This window comes from Monodon monoceros, unplaced genomic scaffold (genome assembly GCF_005190385.1).
Source record: "Monodon monoceros isolate NGI ecotype Baffin Bay Population unplaced genomic scaffold, NGI_Narwhal_1 Super_Scaffold_13, whole genome shotgun sequence".
Classification (NCBI taxonomy): domain Eukaryota; kingdom Metazoa; phylum Chordata; class Mammalia; order Artiodactyla; family Monodontidae; genus Monodon; species Monodon monoceros.
Genome location: NW_021703769.1, coordinates 538081 through 557299, shown reverse-complemented (window position 1 = coordinate 557299; position 19219 = coordinate 538081). Strand labels below are relative to the sequence as shown.

At 57.3% G+C, this 19219-nt stretch overlaps 1 protein-coding gene across 1 annotated transcript; it reads right to left on the bottom strand.

Moving 5' to 3' along the window:
• Positions 1-539: 539 nt before the first annotated feature.
• On the bottom strand, positions 540-16519 carry GMEB2 (glucocorticoid modulatory element binding protein 2). The gene is given in 10 exon segments (XM_029221460.1): positions 540-3036; positions 3039-3142; positions 3663-3785; positions 4101-4238; positions 4692-4763; positions 6589-6746; positions 9224-9327; positions 14905-15032; positions 15598-15695; positions 16059-16519. Coding segments are annotated over 10 exon segments (1611 nt in total). The 5' UTR covers positions 16190-16519; the 3' UTR covers positions 540-2481.
• Between the last annotated feature and the right edge of the window lie 2700 nt (positions 16520-19219).

Genomic DNA, 19219 nt, shown 5'->3' with positions numbered 1-19219 from the left:
GGCGATGACCCTGGGGCGGAGAATGGGTGCTGGGGACGATGGGCAGGAAGACCCCAGCCCTGGGCACTGGCAGGAGCCTCCGACCCGGACGTCCAGGGAGCCCCGTTCCCACACCGGTCCTACACCTGCTCCGGACAAGTGGCTCAACCTCTACCACGTGGAGGGGCCATCAGGCCGTGGCCCATCAGTGCGGCGGCCCATCAGTGCGGCAGCCCACGTTTGATTCCAGGACCCAGAGGCCTCACCGCTGCCTGTGAGCAGTTAAGCCCGACCACCCTCACGTGTGAGAACGCAGAGCACAGCCCACTGGCCGTGGTCTGCTGGTCATGGCGACTCCAGGCAAGTCCACTGCACACGGGGGAGATCCAAGGGCAGCCGCTCGACCTCAGGGCAGCAGAAGGGCCGTGGGCCCCCGGACCACCCTCTCCAGAGCAGGCTGGGGAGCGGGCAGGCGCCGCCCCCAGGGGGCACGTCCCCATGTCACCCACCCACTCACAGCCTTTCATCACCAGACACACACACGTTATGAAAAACGTTTTTATTTTAAATCAAAGTACCAAGCAGATACTTGCAAAACAACATACAAAGTAGAACTCAGATGCCTCCCTTCCCCAGGCTGCCTCCGAGCCCCACAGATCCGGTTCTACCTTCCCAGACGCCCGAGCCGGGACAGCCTGCACGCGCCCAGTGGGTGGAAGGGGGAAGTGGCGGGTGGCGACAGCGAGATGGCCCGACCCCACAGCGGGCTGAGGTTTCCTGGAGGACAGTGGGCCCCTCCCCACACCCCGGGTTCAGGGCCCGCCAGGCGCCGGTGTCCGCAGGAGCAGCTGTCGGTGGCTTCCGTCCGTGTGGCTCTGAAACCAACTTTCCTCCCGGTGCCACGTGGCCTGCGGGCGGGGCGGCTTCCGAGAGGTGGCAGGTCTGACCGGAGAGGCTCCAAGCACAAGACGCCCGGCTCCACTCGCAACGCGTTCTGATATGGTCTGAGCCAGACTCGGGACGGGCTGGGCGCCTAGTCCACGGGCTCCCACCACACGTGTATCAGAGACGCGCCTGGAAGAGGAGCGTGTAGCAAACAGGGAAGTGACACCGCGCTGAAACCAGCAGGCCCGAGACAACGGCCAACCAGACCTGACAGAAACAAAACAGCCTCGGTGCTTGATGCGGGGCGAGGGCGCTGAGGTGGGGTCCGGGCCACCTGACAGACGGAAGGACGGATGGATGGATGGACGGAGCCCAGTTCCCTTCAAAGTGCGAGGCGGGCAGTGGCTTCTCTCTGGGTCTCCACAGGTGACAGACAGGAGGCCCAGGGTGCCCGTGGGGACCCACTGCTGCAGTGGCTCAAGGCCTGCAGGAAGGCCCCTCCCTGGTCTTCCTCCTGAGTCCACAACCAGAAGGGCAGAGGGCCGACTGGCCCACGGACATCCTTCCCGCGAGCATCTGGGTGCCCCCACCTCACCCAGCACTGGCCCCGAACGCCTGCCTCCAGGAGGGGGCCCCACTAGCACGCTGAACACTGGGGATCACGAGCCCTGACCTGAGGCGCGTCCTAACTGGGAGTGAACCCTCCAGAGCCCCTGCTTGTTCTTTCCACGCGCCCTCCTCAGGCCAAAGCCACGGGGGACACCCACCATCTCGCTCCCCTGGGGCCTTCCCGACAGTCCCTGTGTACAAAACACTCTGGAACCCAGAACAGATCGGGAAGCCTAGGCACTCAGCGTCGTTTAGGTTGAAAACACTATAAACCTGACTCTTCCTAGAAGCCTACTAAGAAGTTCACTTAAAAATACCCCCAGAGCGTGTGCAACGGCCCCTGAGCCCCTGAGCATCTGCCAGGCAGGAGTGGGGGCGGGGTGCCCCCCCCCGGCCTGTGCTGCTCAGGCCCCTCGGCCCCTCTGGCCAGGCAGGTGCCCCGGGGTCTGCACCCCGACCCCTGGGTGCCCTGCAGCTCCACCTGAGCCACCTGCACACCTGCAGCACCACTGATGCCTGTTCCAGAGATGGGAGAACAGGGTGCTGGCCACACTAAACCTACAGAAAACTGTGGGAAGAAACCAAATCCATAGGATCCATGGGTTTCCACACTTGGGGACAGTTCCCAAGACATGTGTTAGTAACGGCCTAGCCCAGCCGGTGGGCCGAGGCCCCGCTCTCCGCCCTGTTTCTGCTGCCAGCTGCACCTGGGCCCCCTTGGCCTCCCCGACCTGGCTCCTGACCAAGGCCCCACATGTAAACAGTATTAATAAGCAACAGATGGAAAAATATATTTCCCAGAAAACAGGGGAGGAGGCTCAGAACCCGGGGACCCGTCTCAGGCTGCTGCCACGTCCCTCTCCTCTCCGTCTGTTTTGGCGTTTCCTCTCTTTGGTTCAGCAGCCCCGCGTGGCCCGCCAGGCGCCAGCGCTGTGCTCCCAGCCAGCCACGGCCTGAGGAGAGGCGGCCAGCCCTGTGCTCACGAGGGGCCTCGCCCTCCGCCAACGGCTACTTGTGCTCATGGCCCTCCGCCATGGCGGCCACCTCGATGGTGGCCGTGTGCTCCTCGGGTCCCGGGGCGGCCATGGCGCTCTCAACAGCCCCCGTGGGCACCGTCACAATGGTGCTGCCCCCGGGCGACACCTGGGCCACGTTCTGCAGGGTGGGGCCCAGGCCGGGCAGGGTGAGCAGCTGCAGCGGGCTCACCACCTTGACCACAGTGCTGCCGTCCTGCATGGCGGCTGTGCTCAGGACCGTGAGGCTGGACGCGTCCGGGTGGATCTCCACCGTGCTGGGGAAGGTGGTGCCCGAGGAGGCCAGCACCGTGTAGCCCCCAAGCAGCGGTGAAGCGGGGGAGCTTGCCGGAGCAGCCTGGGGCATGGGCTTGCCCAGCATGGGGGAGGGCAGGGTGGATACCACTTTGCCCAGCGGCACGCTGGTGAGCTGGGAGACGGGCACACCGGGGGTCAGGGCGATCTGGGCGGACTGGGCGAGCACCTGCGAGGCGATGGCGGCCGGCCCAGACGTGGCCCTTGCGAGCCGGGGCCGCTTCACGGGGGGGGGGGCAGGGAGACGGGCGTCAGCGTCATGAGCACGTTGCTGAGGTGCTGCGACTTGTGCTTGAGCTCCTTGGCCCGACGGCGGTGCTCGTCACACTGCTGCTCCAGGGCTGCGGCGACAGCGACAGGGCGTGACCGCGGGGCACAGCGGGCACCCACAGCCTGCCCTGGCCGGGGCCTGCGCTGACTTGGGGCCTGACCCTCACGTCCTCACGGTGATGCTCTGTCCTGTCCCCCACGGCCCTTGCAGTGACACTCTGTGTGGGGCCTGCTCTGATGGGGACCCACCGCTCTGAGGAAGCAAAAGAGTCATCCTGAGCAGCTACCTTGCTCCGCCCGACGTGGGGACAGGCCTCCCCTGTTCTCTGTACTGCGTTCCGCCCGACGTGGGGACAGGCCTCCCCTGTTCCCTGTACTGTTTCCAATCATCCTAGCGCTCGCAGGAAAGCTGCCTTGGTGACGTATAAGATAAGGAGGGCACAGCGTAAGCAGCCTGTCTCACGCGTGGCCGCAGGCACCCCCCCCAGGAAGGTGCCACCTCACAGGCGAACCGCGGGGCCAAGGGTGAATTCACCGGAAGCCTGGCTGGGGTCATCTCGGGGTCACCGACCCCGCGCAAGGCCAGCGTACCTGCCAGGTCGCGGGCGTATTGCTCCCGCGAGCGGTCCATCTGGCACTTGTGGCTGGCCAGCACCTTCTTCACGAGGTCCAGCATGCCGAAGTTCTGCACGATGTTGTTGAGGAGGACGGCGTCTACAAGGGCAGGGCGAGCACACGGTGAGAACGCACCGGCCCACAGCAGGGTCTGGGGCACTCCACGCCCCCCGGTGAGATGAGGGACTGGGCCCAGCAGGTTCCTGATTCCCGGGCTCAGCTTCGTCCCAGTGGCAAGGGGGGACCTGGTGGGAACAGGCTAACTGCCCACCCCCGCCAACGCTGCTGGGCTCAGCTCGGAGCCAGAAGGAGCAGGCTGCACCCACGGGCATCCTGAAGCTGCCCACCACCGCCACCACCACGAGCAGAAGAGGCCTCCGGGCCCACAGACCAGGGCAGGGCAAGACCGCTCACCTTGGAGCTGCAGGGGAGGGTCCTGGACCCGCTGCTGCAGACCCTTCATGGTCTCCACCAGCTCCTGGTGGAACTCCTGTATGACCTCGTCCAGCAGGCCTGCATCCTTCAGCCCTCGCCAGAAGGCAAACGTGTCATCTGTGAGAGAAGGAGCGGCCCAGAGATGGGGAGTCCTGCACAGGCAGCCCCACCGCCGGTTCCAACCACACGGAGGAGCAAAGAACTGCCAGGAAGACACGGCTCTGAGGGGCAATAGTGTCCCCCACAACCATACGCGCAAGTCCAGTGGGTGGGCCCTGCACTTCCTGCAAGAGGGCGCCCGGCGGTCCGCAAAGGCGAAACCAGCCGCAGATCGGAGCCCCGCCCCAACGCACCCCCTCGGTGAAAAGCCACGGGAAGGCCCCGCCCCCGCCGTGAGCCGCTCAGGAAGGCCCCGCCCCTGCCGTGAGAAGCCCAGGAAGGCCCCGCCTCCCCACCTTGACAAGCCCCGGGAAGGCCCCGCCCCCGCGATGAGAAGCCCAGGAAGGCCCCGCCCCTGCCGTGAGAAGCCCAGGAAGGCCCCGCCCCCACCGTGAGAAGCCCAGCCCGCACCTCCGACGGCTGTGGTCCAGTCCCCAGGGTCCTCACAAGTCTCGATGGTGATAGTGGCAGGAGCCCCGTTCACTGCAACCAAGATGAGCCCGGTGAGCTTCGCCTGCGACAGGCCAGCGTCCCACCCACCACCCACCCCAGCTCTGACTCGCCGCCCCCACCCACATTTTCACAAAATTGACTGAGGTGCACGAGCACAACAGAGCATACACGTGCCCTGCGTTCTAAATTCACTGTTAAACATGTAAAAAGAAGGAGCTGGAACATGCCTCCTCAAACCTGTCCACGTGTCCTCAACATTCTGCTGTCCTCGTCACGGTCACAAGCTTCTACAGCCTGCTGGCCAGGGGCCACAGGCCAGCCTTTCTGCCTGGCCTGCTCTTGGGGTCTCTGTCTCACTGACACTAAGCGTCCATCTCAGCAGCTACCATGTTTCCATTTTTGTAAATCAGAAGTGGCACTTAGAGATGCAAGCCACCCAAGCTGGTTCACCTCTGACTCCAGTGTCTGCAGAGTCATGGACACAGTTTGGATTTGGCCATTTGGGGCTTAGAAACAAGCCTGGAAGCCTAACCTCTGGGTAAGCTCTCTGACCTGAAGCCAGCCTCTTTCACATCTGACAAAGACGTCGCGCTGGGGGTGTTCGATGCCTGAAATAGCTCCTTCTAGTCTGGGCTGATGCAGAGAGGCAACTCAGGTGTCCTGAGGACTCTGGCTGAAGACACCGCCGTGGAGGTGAGTTTAAGCAAAGCGACACACCATCCAAGCCACCCAGGGACAACAGGCTTCTAAGAGCTAAATCCCAAACCCCATGTGGCCTTTACCGGACACGGCGCTCTGACTGGAGCGTCAGCGCCCAGAGCCTTCCTGGAGATCTGTCACCGCGGCCGCCTTTTACAAGGCAGAACAGAGAGTCTGGACCCAGTGACCCGGAGGAGGCCCTGTTCCCACGGAAGCCACCGGCCCACCAGGAGTGCTGTCTCCCTGTGTCTCCTGGGGGCGGGGGCGGGGGCCTTACCGTGACCCAGCCCCTCCCACACTGTGTAGTGCAGTCCCAGGGCCAGCCCTGACTGCCGGCAGCCTGCGTGTTCCTAGAGCTCCTGGGAGGGACTCCCAAACTGGGCCAGCTGCCAGCCCGTGCAGGTAGGGGCAGGGACTCATTTGGGGTGAACCCCAGGACCTCACTTTGCCCCCGAGCCTCCCTCTCCATCCTCCTAAGTACAGGACAAGGCCCCTCGACCAACCACCGTCTGGTCAGCCATAAGGACAGTCCCTGGCCACACGGCAGCAGGCCCAGACTGACCTGTGGAGCAACAACTTAGGGACAATGCAATTCCCATCACAGGAAAGGTAGCGCCACCAAGTTATCAATGGGCAACATGAACAGGGAACTTGGGACCGGATTTCATGCTAACTTGTTTTAAAAAGAATCTCTGTATTCAAAAATCTGGAAAGAATTCCAGGAAATGTTTAGTCCTTCTACCAGTTAGAGCAACAGATGCCAACGCAGAACATCATAAACACATCAACAAATCTCAAGTTGCAGGGAAGTGCACGAGCCGGAACCAAGTGCCATGGGGAGCGGCCCCAGGGCAAGGACAGATGGCAGACCAGGCGTGTGGGGCGTTCCCTGAACTGGTCAAAGCTGGGGGTGGGCACTGGACGTTTGCTCTGTTATTCTTCATACTTTTCTCTACACGTGAATCATTGTATCTTATAATAAAAACGGCTTAAAAAGAGGAAGTACTTCAGTCTTCCCTGTGGATGGAACAGCAATTCAGCTAGACTTCCTCGGTGAGGAAGGAGGTGGCTGCTGACCCCTGGGGCCTGGAAGGGACAGCTGAGTGGACGGGGAGGCCCCACTTGTGGCCGGCAGCAGAGATAGCCCAGCACGTACCGTCGGCCGTGGCAGGCGTGAGCGGGATGTACTCGGCAGGCGTGGGGCTGCCCAGGGATGCACGGGCCCCCGAGAGGTCGATCTTGGTGCTGCGGCAGGTGTTGGAGCAGACCCTGTCATGCTGGTAGAAGTCCAGCTCCCCGGAGTCCATGATCTTTCTGTGCAGAGGAGGGCGGGGTGTCAGCCACGGAAGGCCTGCCCCGGGGTGGGCCCAGAGTGGTGTGTCTGCGGAGGCAGGCTCCACCGGGGCTCCCGGGCAGGCCTCTCCAACACCCCAGCACAGCTCTCTCAGGTGGCGTGGGGACGCCTGCGTGTGGCTCTGTCCACAGGAAGGGCGACCACAGTGGCTGGTGCTCCGAGGGAGGTGGCTGTCCAGAGATGCCGGTCAGCACTGAGGGGCTGGGCCTCTCCGAGATGCTCTGCTGCCCACCAGCCCCGGGGTGGGGGGGGACGACTCAGGGCCAAAAGAGGTGCTGACGGCGGCACACCCGCCTGGTGCGTGGCCCAAAAATCGAGACCCTCCAGAAGCACCAACAGCACCAGCGCCTCTGGATTCTCGCTGTATCACCTCCCAGCCTCAGTTTTACCAGGAAGGCACCACATGTACCCTGCCTGCTGGGACGCCCCCCAGGCCCTCCTCTCTGGCCTCTCCCAGAGGTCCTGGGCTTCAGTTCGGTGCATCTCAACTGGCCTGCCTCGACCCGCGAAAGGATCGGACGGCTCTGGGGCTGCCGCCCACCTCGGCCTTGGGGCAGCGTGAACGCGCTGGCTCCAGGGAGTGCAGCAGATGGCACCTCCCGGCGGTGCTCTTCCAATGAAACAGTCACAGCCGCACCACCAAGATACTCACGCCCGGCGGCAGGTGGGGCTGAGAGAGGAAAGAGCTGGGTTGATGGGAGGGTGCAAAGCTGCTCCGGGGGAAGGAAGGGGCTCCCCAGGGAGAGTGACAGGGCTCCCATGGGCTGCAGGCACCCAGGGCAGCAGACATGCCTAAGGACAGCAAGAAGCCGCTTCCCCCGGGAATAAACACAGGAGGGAGAGGGGCCCCTTCAGCAGCAAAGCAACCAGATCCCGCCCCTCTGGACACCATGAAAAACCATGGCTGTCTCTGGACAGGCTCGCAGCAGGGGCCAATTCGGAGGGGCGAGCCGTTACCACCAAAGCAGGAAATGTTAGAACACGGAAATCAGGCATTAACGCTCCTGGGGGTATAAATGCAAAAGCCTAGTCTGTCCTCAGCCTTCTTGGAAGCGGCATCACCCTTCCCGTTTCGCAGGTGGAAGGGAGGAGCTCCGAAGGCCACCCGTGACAGGCCACACCCACCAGGGCGGCTGGTGGAACGGGCACCGCAGAGGGCCCCACGGGAGAGCCTGAGCAGGACACTCCAGAACCTGATGTCGGTGTGAAGTAGCGAAGAGCCAGCCTGAAGCTTCCCACCAATTCCTACTTAATTTCAAAGGGAAGACGAAGTGTACAGGGAGAAAGGTGAGTGGACGCCACACCAAGACCCCGCCACCAACAAGGGAAGCCGATGGGGCACAGGCCAGCAGGACTGACTCTAAAAACAGGAAAGTTGGGGCTCTAGGCCAAGACACCCTGAAAGCGTCAACGCCACGACTGTCACAAGGTCACAGGAACAGTGCAGCTTGGAGGAGACCAATGCTGCCAGTGAACAAAGACAGTCCGGACAGGACCCTTGCTGGCAGACTGGTCATCCAGAAAGGACAATGTCTGGACAACTGGACAGACCAACACACAGCAGCTTAAAGAAGCGCAGGCTCTCAACAGGGACCCGAGTCTGGGGTGATGGAGGGAGACACACGGGGGTAGGCGCTGCCTCAGGAGGAAGAAGGCTGCCCTGGCCACTGTCCTGACGTGCAGACAGCTTCACGGCCAGTGCCTTCCTGGTGACACAGTCACAGGTGCCTCAGTCAGGGACTGGTGGCGATCAAACCAAGACAGAAAGGGCTTCCCTGGGGGTGCAGTGGTTGGGAATCCGCCTGCCAATGCAGGGGACACGGGTTTGAGCCCTGGTCCGGGAAGATCCCACATGCCGCAGAGCAACTAAGCCTGTGCGCCACAACTACTGAGCCTGCGGTCTAGAGCCCGCGAGCCACAGCTACTGAAGCCTGTGCGCCACAACTACTGAGCCTGAGCTCTAGAGCCCACGAGGCACAGCTATTGAGCCCACGCGCCACAACTACTGAACCGACGCTGCACAACTACTGAGCCCACGCTCCACAACTACTGAAGCCCGCACCACTCCTAGAGCCCGTGCTCCACAACGAGAGACGCCACCACAGTGAGAAGCACGCACACCGCAACGAAGAGTAAGCCCGCATGCAGCAACAAAGACCCAATGCAGCCAAAAACAATAAATAAATTAAAAAAAAAAAAAAAAAAAAAAAAAGCAAGACAGAAAGCCCTGCAAGTCTGACAGGGTCACGCGCTGGCAGGGGTGTGGGCGGCCCAGCCCCGGGACACTGTCCACAATCCTCACGTAGAAAATGTCCCTCATCTTCAAAACGCAAAACCCAAGGAAAAAGCAGTGGCCACAGTGCTCCCCGACATAGGGTCACCGGCCCACCCCTGCCCAGTCCCTCCAGCCGGTCCCCCGCCCCCGCGCCCCACCGACCTGAGCATGATGCCGTTCATGCGGATGGCTCGCTTCCAGTCCTTCAGGGTGGACTTGCCGGCCAGGTGCACAAACTCCTTGGGGCTGATGACATGCTCATCGTACTGTGGAGGGAAGAGCAGAGCAAAATCAGGACAGGGCCTCCCCACCGCCCTTCTCTCCTGCCTGACACCACCGTCCCCCCAGAGCTGGCCTGGGAAAGGGGGTGGACGGCAGGGCAGATGTGGTGGAGCCGTGGGCCGGCTCTCAACCTGACATTCAGGATTCAGGAAAGAACCACCATGTGAGACGAGCCTGACCCTTGTGCACAGGGGCTGGAGTGGGGAGCTGGCCTCCCCCTGCCCCAGCGGGTAGTCAGACACTGACCCCCAGCGGGGAGGGAGCTAAGTGCTTGGCGCTTCCCCCCAACCACACACCCAACGCCTGGGACCCAAGGACCCCACACCACTCAGAAAGGCACAGAGCTCTCTCCCTCCCTTCAGACAGCAACTGGCAAACCTCCTTACGCATAACTTATTCCACAAATAATGTACACATATATCACACCAAGTAACAGGAGACACAGTGCACAGGGTCAGCTGTGAATGTCCCTTCAGCCGGTCTGGCCCACCCCTAATGGCACCCTTCACGGCCCAGGAGCATATGTCCACTTCAAAGTCAGGGAACTGCCCCCACTCCTCACAGGTCTGCTAGTTTCCCCCAACAGTGGCCTGAGAAGGTAAAGTATCCTATTCAGTCTTATTAAACAAGAAATTACTGGAACCAAAGAACCAACATAAAACTGCATTTACTCAGAAAACAAAGGACTTCCCTGGTGGCACAGAGGTTAAGGATCCGCCTGCCAGTGCAGGGGATGCGGGTTCGAGCCCTGGTCCAGGAAGATTCCACGTGCCATGGAGCAACTAAGTCAGTGCACAACAACTACTGAGCCTGCGCTCTAGAGCCTGCGAGCCACAACTACTGAGCTCACGTGCCACAACTACTGAGCCCACATACCACAACTACTGAAGCCCGTGCCTCTAGAGCCCGTGCTCAGCAACAAGAAAAGCCGCCGCAGTGAGAAGCCCACACACCTCAATGAAGAGTAGCCCCCGCCTTCTGCAACTAGAGAAAGCCCGCGCACAGATTAAAAAAAAAAAAAAAAGAAAGAAAACAAGCAGGCTGGGGATGGATAAGTCACTGATCTCAGCAGAGGCAGAAACGAAAGCTCCAACTGTGGCCTGGACGCACAGCTGGACCCCAGCCAGGGTGCCGGCCGTCCCAGGCGTCCCCTTCCCGGGCGGCTGCCTCTCGGGCGCCCTGCAGTCTGTGTCAGGTAGGGCCCAGGTTACCATGCCGCTGGAGCAAAAGCACCTCCACTCAGCCACACTTGCTCTGTAGCGCTCCACAGATAGTCATATTCTACAAATTGGAGGTTCGTGACAACCCTGTTTCGAGCAAGGCTATCGGCGCCGTTTTTCAAGAGCAGTTGCTCGCTTCAGGTCTGTGTGACACTTTCTGGTAATTCTCGCAATATTTCAAACTTTTTCGTTATTACTATAGTTGTTACGGTGATGTGTGAGCAGTGATCTTTGATGTTACTACTGCCGCTCCGAAAGCTCAGATGATGGCTAGCATTTTTTAGCAATAAAGTACTTTTAAGTTAAGGTATGTACATCGTTTTTAGACATACTGCTATGACACCATTAACAGAGTACAGTCTAGTGTAAACACAATTTTTATATGTGTGAAGAAACCAAACAGTGTGTGTGACTCTTCTTATTGAGACATGGGCTTTACTGAGGCGGTCTGGAACTGAACCTGCAGCGTCTCCGAGGTCTGCCTGTATCTCCAGTGCACTTGGTCACGGCAAACGCCACCAGCCTGGGAAGCCCCTCTTGACAGAAGCAGCTGTCTTAATTGCCTGAGCCCTGCACTCTTTCTCTCTGAGTCAGGAAGCCACTCATCCCCTCAGCCAGCTGGTCGGGAGCCAGGCCTGAGCCTGGGCAGACAGGCAGAGTCAGAGTCGGAGGACCTCGCTGGCCACTGCCTGAGCCCAGGAGGTCCACACTGGGCCCGGCCTCTGCCCCCACCACGTGACACCCTCTCTGGCCATGGCCTCTGGCCCTGCCCGCACCCGGACACCGCAGCACCACCTGCCGGCCTGTCTCTCCCTTGCATCTCGTGCGCCCCCCCATCCCACCTCCCTCTGGGGGACCAGGCTCTCCTCTGCTGGTTGGGCAGGTGTGGCCCACTGTCAGGGTGGGCCAGCTGATCCCACTCATAGCCCTCCAACCGCCCCACCGCAGAGCATGCGGAGCCTCCTAGGACACACACCAGCACTGCAGAGCCCATCACCTTAGACTCACCCACCTCCTCCACTCTCCACGCCTCTAGCCACCTAAAAGCTCCTCTCTGGAACCACTTTCCCTCTGCCTGAAATCATTTCTTAGAATACCTTTAGTTACGACTTGCTGGTGGCAAACACAGTTTTGCCTGAAAATGTTTTTGTTTCCCCTAATTTCTGAAGACGACTTCACTGTGTACAGCTTTCCTCTCCTGGCACAAGGAGACCCGCCCTGCGCCGGTCCCCCGGCTCCCTGGGAGTCTTTAGAGCTCAGCTGCCAGGGGGTCTTGCTCCACCGCTCTCATTATTACACCTCTTTTGCTTCTAACTTTTAATTCTGCTGTGATTTCAACCTTACAAAATAACTGCAGGTACAGTACAGAGCCGCAGCGGCCCCTTCCCCAGGCTCGCTCTCCACACAGGGCCCATCTCTAAACGCTCGTGGGGTAGCCGCCCTGAGTCCTTCACACCTATTTCCTGAGAACAAGGTTCCTACATAACCACACACAGCTCTCAACATCAGGAAACTACCATTAATGTATTATTATCTGATCCACAGGCAATATTCCAATTTCACAAACTGTCCCAATAACGGCCTTTGTGGTGACTTTTCTCTGATGCAGGACATGGCCTGACTTTGCGCTGCACTGACCACTGCGTCTTGCCTCCTTGACTCAGAGCAGCTCCTCGGCCCGATGGTGTCTTCCTGACCTCAACATCTGTGAAGCATGCAGGTCAGTGTTTTTGTAGACAAAAATTGTGCCCCTCAGTTTTTGTCTGTCTGACGTTTTCCCGAGTAGAGTCGGGTTGTGGGGTTTTTTGTCAGGAATGCCACAGAATCCCTGCCCATTCAATCAGGAGGCCGGGATGGAGGCTGGTCCCGATACTGATGCCCAAACGTCATCACATTTAGGGAGTGATCTGCAGGCTTCCCCCTGCCGTTCCTGCTTTGCCTCTGTAAGCAGTACCTCAATGATGGGGGTACCTGGAGACCAACTGTCCCTCATCCAGCTTCCCCTGACTAGTTTCAGCACCCCCTTGTGGCACTCTGGCTCCAGCACCCCTTCTACATTTGTTAGTTGCTGTAAGAGTTTAACCTCTCCCTTGTGTCAATGTAAATAAATAACATGAAATACACTGCAATAAATATGGGCCCATAGATTCTTGTTTTTACTTGAATCATAATCCATAACTATCATTCATTATTTTGATGCTAACGTGTCCCAGGAGCCAGTGGAAGGTCCTCTGCGCTGGCACCTATATAGATTTTGAAATGTGGTTGGTTTCTTCTTATTCATTCAGTTTAGGATCTGTTAAGTCTCTTGAACTGTGGGTTGCTATCTTTCCTTGGTTCTAAAAGTTCTCAGACGCTCTCTCCTCTCAGAATTCAGATAGATGCATTAGACTTTCTTGTGCTTCCATTTTCCCTCATGACATTTTGGGGGATCATTGTCTGGATAACTTCTTCACTTCTATCTTCCATTTCACTAATTATCTCTTCAACTGTGTCTAATGTGCTGTAAAATCCAACCACTTAAGTGTTCAATTTTAATTCTGTTTTTCACTTCTAGTTTGTTTGTTTTTTTTTTTAAAAATAGTTATTTCGTTGCACTGGGTCTTAGTTGCAGGAGGTGGGCTCCTTAGTTGCAGCTCACGGGCTCCTTAGTTGTGGCATGTGAACTCTTAGTTGCAGCATGCATGTAGGATCTAGTTCCCTGACCAGGGATCAAACCCGGGCCCCCTGCATTTGGAGTCGTATCCACTGTGCCACCAGGGGAGTCCCTCTAGCTTCCTGTTGTTGTTGTTTTTAATTAATTTGTGTGTGTGTGTGTGTGTGTGGCTGCATTGGGTCTTCATTGCTGTGCATGGGCTTTCTCTAGTTGCAGCAAGCAGGGGCTACTTTTCGTTGCGGTACACGGGCTTCTCATTGTGGTGGCTTCTCCTGTTGCGGAGCATGGGCTCTAGGCGCACGGGCTTCAGTAGTTGTGACACGCAGGCTCAGCAGTTGTGGCTCACGGGCTCTAGAGCGCAGGCTCAGTAGTTGTAGCACACAGGCTTAGTTGCTCCGCGGCATGTGGGATCTTCCCGGACCAGGGCTCGAACCCATGTCCCCTGCATTGGCAGGCAGATTCTTAACCACTGCGCCACCAGGGAAGCCCTCTTTTATTTCTTGAAGTAAATTAAACATAATTATTTCATATTCTGTGTCTCCAAATTCCAACCTGCAGCATTTGTGGGTCTGATTCTTCTATCTGTGGTTTCTGTGTGCACTCATTCAGGTGCTTTATTTCCTGTGTGCTCAATGTTTTGTTTTGCTTTACTGTGAGCTGCTCCTTTTCTTGGAACTTTGTCTGTCAAAATTACTTGAAACCTGAGATAAAGATGAGTTCTAACAAAAAGGATTTTTCACTTGCTTTTGTCAGATCCCTGGGGGAGCTGCCAGCCAGGAACAACCTACGGCTAAACTCTTAGCTAAAGGTGTTCACACTATACAGGTCACATGTGAATCCTCAAGAGGGTTCTCTCTTCCACCCAGTGCTAAGACATGAGACAGGAGTTTTCCATGCCCTGGGGGATAGAGGGGACGGGGAGTATGTGATTAGCATACTCTCTAACCCCCAACACTGAGGGTAGAGACCTCTGGAAGTAGCAGCATCGCAGGGACAATCTCTGCCCCTAACAACACACCCAAGTTGGGAGCCCTGGGCTTCACCTTCTCATCTCCAGCCCCATGAGGCTGAGAAAACCAGTGTCAGGCAAAGGCTCTCAGACAAAAGCCGGGGTTGGTGCTTGGCCTCCCTCTATAATACACCTTTATTCAGGCCCTGGGCATGACTATTTCCTCCTCTTTTGCCAGCTTAAGGAGGCATCTAGAAGATACATTACGAAAATACCTTAAGTGCCATTTTTGGCTGTTTTCAGCACAAGGTGAGTCTGGGTACCTAAACTACCATGTTGCAGAAAGAGCAGACCTCTCCCCTCCATCTTACTCATGACTGCTAATGAGTCTTTGCAAAGCATCCCTCTTGTTCAGCCTGCCCAGCAGAGTCACTGCTGATCCCAACGTCAGCAGAGCTGCCTTCCCAGCCTCTCTCCACAGCTTTGCTCCAGGAACAGAGAATCTCTGCCCTGAGGCTCTCCGTGTGCCCCAGCGACAATCCTGTCTGTCCCTGAAGGCTCCTTCCTTCTCCTCTGCTCTCCCAAGCACGGGATTTCTGCCTTCTGAACTGCCCCCTACAGGTCACACCCCCTGCCGTAGGGGTCTTCTTTTGTTTGCTTCACAGCTGCGGGACTGGGGGCCCCTCCCTGCAGCCCGGCACGCAGGCCTGTGCTCTGGTTGCATCAGAACCCTCACCTGAACACACTTCACATTGATGCCGGGGCACACAAACTTCCTCCAGATCAGGTTGGCTCTGCTGTCCCCGCAGGTGATGGGGTACATGATCTCGGCCTCCAGGCTCTCCTCCTCTTCAGCCATCTTCACTTCTCACCAGGTGTGTCGACAGGGAAAGGGGCAACATAGAAAATCAGTTACAACTTCTCCAAAGCACTTTCTGCAAAAGCACAACATTAACTACCAACCTAGAAACCAGAAACTAAAATCTCAGGAGGGACTGAGACAGGACCAAGGTGGGCGGGGACATTTCTCATCAGCCCAAAGTAAAGAGCCACTGAAGGAAACAAACTTTACCTGGCACAATTCCAGAGAAAACCTATTCTTAACATTTGGAAGAGCTCTGAGGCCTTCAGTGTTAGTCAACAGGAAAAGACCAAAGGTGATAACTCATCTCCACCGCCGCTCACTGACAGCTACACTAAGTAGAGCCACAAGACCAAGCTCTCCCCTCCAGCCACCGGCCACGGCCACACCTGGAGACTCTGGAGCCAGGGCCTCTGTGGCGCCACCTCTGAAGAAGAGCCTCGGGAACCTCTGACTTGTCGCCTACTGATGGGAGGACCGTCGCGTACTGATGGGAGGACCGCCCCCTCGGAAAGGCCCCCTCCAGAGCTGCCTACGGGCACTGCCACGAGAAGGCAGGCTCCCTACCTAACACGGCCTCCTTGAGCTGCGAGGACGCTGAGAGCGCGGCTGCAGCAGCCGCGGCGGCGTTTTCCGTCTCCACGTTACCCTCCGTCAGGCCACTCCTGGGGACAGAGGGGAGGAGAGAGGAGACATCAAAACCCCCACAACAGCCAGCCTCGCGCTCTGCTGCCATTTCTGCCCGACTTTCCAGTCCAGCCCGAGGTCACGGCACGGCAGGCTCAGGGCCATGCGCTCACCGCGCTGCTGACCCCACAGGCGTTGCTCCTCAGGTTCCCTTGGAAAACCCAGTTCCTAACTGGCCCTACTGTGTTCTTGTCAGAGGAGAAGTTACCGTGCGCTTAGGGGCACGAAGCCATGACCTTGGTGTCGGGAGAAGAGTCGGGGAAGCATTACTCGCTCCTGGCCAGGTGGCGGCTCTGCGTCCCCTGGCGCCCCCTGCCCCCAGGCCGGGTGCCCATCCTCACCCGTGCGGGGCCAGGTTGGTGGTGACCAGCACGGTCTTCACCTCCTCCATGCCGCTGCCATCCGCCGCCGTGTCGGGCGTCGTTACCACCACCACCTCCTCCATGTGGACGCTCACGTCGGGGGTGGCCATGGCTCAGCGGACAGGAGGTGCCAGGGCACCGGGCCTGCAGGGCAACAGGGGGGCACAGGGTCTGCACGGGGACCTCGCTACCTTCTGACAGAAGCAATGCAAGAGAAGGGCTCTTCCAGGCCCTCGGGCTCTGGCAAGGATGGAGTGAGCACTGAGAAAGGAAGCCCTGGAAGAACCTCGGAGCCATGACAGGCCTGAAAGCCCAGTGGTCACCTGTGGGGGACGGGGAAGGAACCAGAATGTGGGCAGACGCCTCTGGAGGTGGGTCCCACGCCCTGAACTCAGGGCTGTGCACAGAAAGCCCGTGGAGGGACTTCCCTGGCGGCCCAGTGGTTAAGACTCTGCACTTCCACTGCAGAAGGCATAGGTTCGATCCCTGGGGGGGAACTAAGAGCCCGCATGCTGCAGCACGACCCAAAAATAAACAAAAGAAAGCCCTCGGAGATGAATGCTGTCTCTGGTCTGGGAGACCCTCCCAGGCATTATTTTGTCTTTGCTGGCTCTGCCCTCCAGCAAGCCCCAGGCCCTCTAGACTCCATGACAGTCACGGCCAGGCAGGCACCGTAAACTCCGGGGACCCAGAGGCACCCCACTGCTCTCCTGCTCTCCATCCTCTGCGCTTGGCTCAGGGCAGACCAGGTACTGATGCATCGCAGCACAGAGGACACTTAAGAGACCTGGCTTTTAGCCAAAGCACAAGGAAGGGGGTTCTGGGGGTCAGAGAGTATGCAGGAGACTGCGGAGAGGAGGGAGGCGGAAAGGGCTTGCCCCCAGCTGTGTGCGAAGGACTGGGTCACTCCTCACTTGTCCGTGTGTGGACCTGACCCTAAATGGCAAACCAAAGATTTCGAGGACCAACCTCCAGGATCGACCCCCACCAGGTCTCAGACTGGCCTTGGGTGGCACCTATGGGACAGATCCAGAGAACACTGCACAGGCTGTAAGGCTGAACTGATTCAGGACCATAACCGCCCACAGAGGGGGCTCAGAACCCGCAACCCAGGTCCATTTCCTGCTACAACAAAATGCTCCATCCTCCACGGGGTTTAAACAAGAGCCAGAACCTCACAACACAATATTCAGAGTATCCAGAATATGATCCAGAATTATCTAACCGGCAAAGTCTGACCGATTCTCAAGGGAAAAATTATACAAGAGAAGCCCAATCCAAGGCGACCACCGGAACCCACAGTGACCTCAGAGCTGCGGGCGCTCCTGCTTCACAAGTGGAGCCAGCCGTCCTTGAAAGGGCTGCCTCAGGAACCGAAGTCACAGCCAAGCGGAAATTTGAAAATTAAAAACTATAATAACAGAAATTTAAAAATCCACCTGGTGGGCTCAATATCAGAATGGAGATGAGCGAGGAAAGAGATACAGCAACGAAAATAAAGATAGATCAGTACAAATGATCTAATCCGAACAACAGAAGATGGAAAAACAAAATGAACAGAGCTTCAGGGAATGCAGAACAATATAAAAAGTTGGCCATCTGTATCACCAGAGTCCCAGAAGGAAAGAAGGAAAAAGCGTGATGCTAAAAAAACTCTGAAAAAATAATAGCTGAACACTTCCCAAATGTAGTGAAAACTATAAACTTATACATTCAAGAAGCTCAACAAACCTCACACAGGATAAACTCAAAGAAATCTATGCCCAGAACATAATCAAACTGCCGAAAACTAAGGACAATGTTAAAACATCCCCAAAGCAGCAGATAAGAAGGTGTGTATTTCCACGTGAGAACAAGAATTTGAAGGCCTGTGGGGCTCTTCCCTCAGAAGCACAGAGCCCGACGCAGGGACATTCTTAACACGTTGAAAGAAAAGCGCCTCGGCCCGGATTCTACAACAGTGAGAAGACCCTTTAGAAGTGAAGGCACAATAAAGACATTTCCAGATGAAGGAAAATGAAGAGAACGGGCCACAGTCAGACCTAATGCAGTACTTCAGACAGAAGGAAATCACAGCAGGGGGAAGCCTGGAACATCAGGAATGAAGGAAGGCAACCAAAACGGGAAATATCTGGATAAACACGTAAATGATCGTTCCCTTCAGTTCTTCAGGCATGTCTGACAGCTGAAAGCAAACATTCAACACTGCTGGTGGGACTCAATGTGCGCAAACATAGACCATCTACAGCTTCAAAACGGATGGTGCCAGGGCCTACATGGCGGTCCCGCTTCTATATCCCTCTGAAGGGGGAGAACACTGTTCTAAGCGGACAGAAAAATCAAGTCCTTCAAAATGCAAATGGGTGAGCAAGCTGGATATTCCATGTAATGACCTCTGGAAGGTCATCCAGAGACAAAAGAAGTGAGGTATGAAGCCACAGAAAGACACGGCGGGGACTTCCCTGGTGGCACAGTGGTTAAGAATCTGCCTGCCAATGCAGGGGACACGGGTTCGAGCCCTGGTATGGGAAGATCCCACATGCCATGGAGCAGCTAAGCCCGTGCGCCACAACTATGGAGCCTGCGCTCTAGAGCCCACAAGCCACAACTACTGAGCCCACATGCCACAACTACTGAAGCCCGCATGCCTAGAGCCCTGCTCCACAACAAGAGAAGCCACCACAGTGAGAAGCCTGTGCACCGCAACAAGAGTAGCCACCGCTCGCCATAACTAGAGAAAGCCCACGCGCAGCAAGAAACACCCAACGCAGCCATAAATAAATAAATTTATTTATTAAAAAAAAAAAGACACAGCAGACCCTTAAATGCACACTGTGAAGTGACAGAAGCCACCCTGAAGAGACCAGTGGTTGCCAGAGGGTTGGGGGGGTGGGCAGGAGGATGAACAGGCGAAGCACAGAGGATGTTTAGGGCAGTGACACTACTCTGTGTGATACTGTCATGGTGGATATTCACCATCACGCATTTGTCAAAACCCACGGGATGTACAAAACCAAGAGGGCGCCCCAAGGTAGACTATGGACTTTGGATGGTTCTGATGTGTCAATGTAGGTTCATCCTTCGTAAAAAAACATACCCTTCTGTTGAGTGATTTCATTAATAGGGGAAGCCGTGCACGT